Raw genomic sequence first — 4517 nt, forward strand, 5'->3', positions numbered from 1 at the left:
CACATCATTACAACAACACTTACCATATTATCATAGATGTATATCGCAGACCCCAGACTCGACTTGAGTGGAAAATGAAATCACCCGCGGTTGCGCGCACTTGTTTGCACATGAGCAAAGGGTGTTTTTAAGAGTCTAACTTGCAGACGCCAGACCACTGATTCGTCAAACCTGCTTTCCTGCAGTCCGTGTTCTTCTGACTATTTTGTAGTAAGTAACGAATATGCTTCGGGAAAATGTAAAAGTATACGTTTTAATTAGGAAATGTAGTGGTTAAAAGTAAAAGTTGGCTGAAATATAAAAACTCAAGTAAAGTACAGATACTCCCAAAATATACTTAAGTACTGTAACGAAGTATTATTACTTCGTTACATTACACCACTGCATTTCACACTGTACATTCCTAAACCCTGGGCTACATTCTTATTTGCATATTCGTGCATCAGTGTCATTGATAGGACAAAAGCAGCACACAGCCCGTTTACATGGATTGCATATACTTAATAGGCTAAAATGCCAACTGTACGATCAAGTTTTTCTTGAAAGGACTTCTGACTATAAAAGTAAGAACAAAAGTCTAGGTAAATGGAGTCTCTTCACTCCAATTCACATTTTTTCTGTAACTATTGACACTTTCCCTGAAACAAATGCTGAAACAACTGTCCAAAGCACATGAATATGAGGTTGTCTGTTGCTAAGCATCTAGCCGCAATATTTTAACATTGGCACATGTACACACTTGGCCCCGCAATGCACAAAAGAGCAGCTAACCCTGCTCCAGAGCAAGGATTTATAACCATGGGTAAAAAGCAGCACTAACCCTTCTAAATTACAGGGGTGAAACATACCTGGGCGTAAAATGCTACACAAGCTTGAGTAAACAATTTTGTGAGAGAGAAAAAAAAAAAAAAAGCCAGAGTGGCATTTTCCCCCAATTTCTCTTATGGTAATGCAAGCATATTTACAACTGTTGTACTTCACTGAAATTTGAAGGTAAACAATCTCCTTGAGGTTTATTACTGCCACAGTAATTTAAAAAATGCACAATGAACGAAGATCAAACATTCACTCTTACTTCTGCATAGTGTTTATAGCCTACCAAGTTGTTAAAGAAAGGCTTACAACTATTATCTTTTCCTTCCATTTAAAATAATAAATTACGATTCACTGAATATACACTGTTGGCTGTCAGCCGTCTATGTGAACCTGATGCTTTTGGACCACCCTCACCTAAATGACCCAAGCAACAGAAAGAGTCTCAATATTATTTTATAACAAATTATTACAAATAGTAATAGGGGGGTGAGTGTGGCAGGAAAGAACAGCATTGTACACACTATTGCACAAATACAGCAGCAAATAATCTTTTTTTTCCAGTAAAATAATAACCATAATATTAGAATGATCCAGGGCAGCAAAGCATTGCAAAGCAATTTGAAGATGCGTCATGATGGCTCAAGAGTAAATTGTTTTATTTTTTTTAACCTGTTTCAGTTCAGTTCCACACTTTCAGTATCTAAACATACATACTTCTGAACATGATGGAGAATGAATACTGTAGCAGGCATTTCCTGCATTTGTATAATCGAGGACAAACACAAAGGAACTTGGAGACAAAGATGCCTGAAGAAACAAAAAACAAGAAATTCCTTTGCAAACTAGAGAGAAATAAATGATATGGTAAACAGAGTACGAAACCAGACTGGTAAGCACCCTGAGGTATCGCTAGTGTGTTTGTGGTTGTTAGTGTGAAACCTACCCTTTTAAGAGGTCAAATGATGCCATATGCAAGACAGGTCAACAGACAGACCACAGAGAATGTGAACTATGATAATACAGATGCAAACAATGACAAAAACAAAATCAATGTCAAGCAAGTCACCAAACCAGCGGCGACCCAAAATATCAAATGACATTCAGTACAAAATATTTCACCAACCCCTTGAACCTCGTTACCCAGGTAACATTTAGGAGAAAGGTGAGCAATTGATTTCTGGAAGATGAACTGGACAAAAGAAGAGTGAGAAATGTAAGAACTCTGGGTGTACAGTTGCCATTTTCAACCAAAGGAGGTTTAATTGCATCATTCGTTTACACCATCAAATTGTTAAAACAGAATGCCAAACTTGTAATGAGAGAAATGTTTATGTTCTCAACCTTGCTTTAAGAATGATCAAAACTACAAGTGTCGGAGATGGGTCAAAATTTGAATTAAACATTTTAGTTTCCAATTAAACATTTGATCTCCATGAGCACACTAGGCATTAAAGGAAGACCGTCCATCAGCTTAATCACCTTTCCTCTCAAAACAGAAGAGCATTATTCCAGAACAGTGGATAAATTACAGGTTAGTTTTAAAGACGACGCCATTAACTATACATGAGGCAGTGACACCATGTCCTCATCCACCTCAAACTCCTCAGCTCCATCAGGAGAGAAGAGGTAAGTGGGTGGCTTCCAGGGAGTTTCATCAAGGCAGGATGGGTATAATTTACCCACGGCACAGCGGAAATCTTTGCCGAGGTCCCAGAGCACACGTTCTGACACAGGCTGCCGCAAGGACCAGCAATCGAGCTCCAGGTTGTACTGATAGAGAGCATACTTCGCCCGCTCGTTTAAGTGTGTCTCGCGTATAAAGATGCATAGCATATTCAGTAGCACCATGGCACGCACACATGGGTCAGAGTACCGCTTGGCTGGGATGTTAGCAGCCAGACGCCATTCATTTTTGTTGACATCGTATATTTCTACTGTAACCGAGGAGCCATCAATAGTGCTTGTTGGCAGACGCAAACCTGAGTTGCCCACCACATGTAGACCACCAATATAGAAGATGAGGTCTCCTAATGCAGCTGCTGAAGCAAAGCAGCGACTAGTCTGCCGCATGGCCATTTCCACCCAAGTGTCAGCTCGAGGGAAGTAGCAGTACATGAGGTCATGCGTCATGACATAGATGCAGTCCCGGGCTGTTACCGCTGTGCTCCAACTCCACACGCAGGGAAGAGGGCTGGTCAAGCTCCATTCGTCCCGCTCACAATCGTAGCGTTCCACTGTGCGCTTATTCAACTCTCCACCCACATTATCGCCGCCAATAGCGTAAATGAAACCCTGACAATACACCAGCGATGGTTTAGTGCGAGCATATAGCATCGGCGTTTTGGCCACCCATGCATTCTGCTGGGCATCCAGCCAGTAGAAGCTGTCCACTGAACAGTAGGCAGCCTGCAGCTTGCCACTTTTGCTTCCGTGAGTAGCTAGAGCACTCTTCAGTGGTATCTGTCCACCTGCAATGAACACATCATTGTCTGGGGTGACCAATGTCCCAACCTTCTGCAAGTCTCCAGGCAGGTTACACAGTTTATAGACCTTCTCTGCTTGAGGGCTGTAACAGACCACTGTGTGACGTGGACCTATCACGACTGGGTGGCTTTCAGCTGGTGGTTCAGCCTCTGCAAAAATGAGCATTTCTTCCTTGGTCATACCCAGTCTGGGCTTAAAAAACTTTGGCATAGACTTGTACAGGCCTTGCACTACCACTGATTTGTCGTTTGGTGGAAGACCTTGGAACCAGGCACGTTGGGTCACCTCAGAAAGCGCATCAATTCGAATCTGGCTAAGGACGGAGGACAGATACTGAGAACGTGCTTCCATGTTGTATTCCAGCCACAGCATGGCTGCCTCACGTACCGTTTCCTCTTTCTCCACATTGAGATTATCGCTGCTCAGGAGGTCCAGCAAAAGCTCGTGTGAGAGCTGCAGGAAAGCCTCCTGTCGGTAGACGACAGGAAATTTGTGCTCCACCATGCGCTTAGCACTTTGCTTCAACTCTGTGCAACTAAACAGGTCACCAATGCTTAGCATGCGGACACAGTTTTCAGCAGTGATTTTTTTGACCAAGTATTCTCGACACTGTAGTAAAACATCCTCCACCTGAAAGAAAGACAATGAAAGCCAGAAATAAGTAGACAAACACTGATTAACACTATTGTTAATACTGAGATTTTCTAACTGCCCCACTTCTAAAATGTCATTGAAATTCCATTATGATCAGTCACTCACTTCATTGGCTGTTGACCAGCTGTTTTGTAGACATTTTAGAAATGAGACCTCTAAAAATGCTAGAGTGTGCTGCTCAAAGTCTGCAGCAATGGCATGTTGTGATGGCAATGTGTGACCCATAGGTTTTGTAAATGAAACAAGTGGTAAACTCGGTAAAACAAGTCAGTCCGAGAGCTTTGTGCATGTATGTGGAAGGTAAAATGACAAAACATGAGCAAGCAAGTTAGAGGAAGGGTTTGATGATTTTTAGCACATTAACATTAACCCGTGGAAGACTGTGTGCACGTCTTCCTAACCTGAAGAAAACAGGCCGTCTCGTAGAGAGGTTCCACAGTGGTGTCGTTGATGACTAAGTTCCCGGTGTAAGCATAGGTTATGATGGTCTGCAGCGTGATGGGGTCAACATTTCTAAGATGAACATGTGTCTGTTTGCTCTCACTGAGCCCACTCATAAACAT

At 42.3% G+C, this 4517-nt stretch overlaps 1 protein-coding gene across 2 annotated transcripts in view; it reads right to left on the reverse strand.

The window, feature by feature from the left end:
• Positions 1-1483: 1483 nt before the first annotated feature.
• LOC107660299 (kelch repeat and BTB domain-containing protein 2-like) overlaps positions 1484-4517 on the reverse strand; it is a 32726-nt gene continuing 29692 nt past the window's right edge. For both annotated transcript variants that reach the window (XM_016449580.1, XM_016449581.1), the window contains 2 exons: positions 4356-4517; positions 1484-3930 (listed from right to left, as the gene is read on the reverse strand). In XM_016449580.1, the coding sequence (XP_016305066.1) occupies positions 2374-3930; positions 4356-4517 (1719 nt within the window). In that variant the 3' untranslated portion in view covers positions 1484-2373. The remainder of the gene's footprint in view (positions 3931-4355) is intronic.

This window comes from Sinocyclocheilus anshuiensis, unplaced genomic scaffold (assembly GCF_001515605.1).
Source record: "Sinocyclocheilus anshuiensis isolate Anshui unplaced genomic scaffold, SAMN03320099.WGS_v1.1 scaffold1871, whole genome shotgun sequence".
Classification (NCBI taxonomy): Eukaryota; Metazoa; Chordata; class Actinopteri; order Cypriniformes; family Cyprinidae; genus Sinocyclocheilus; species Sinocyclocheilus anshuiensis.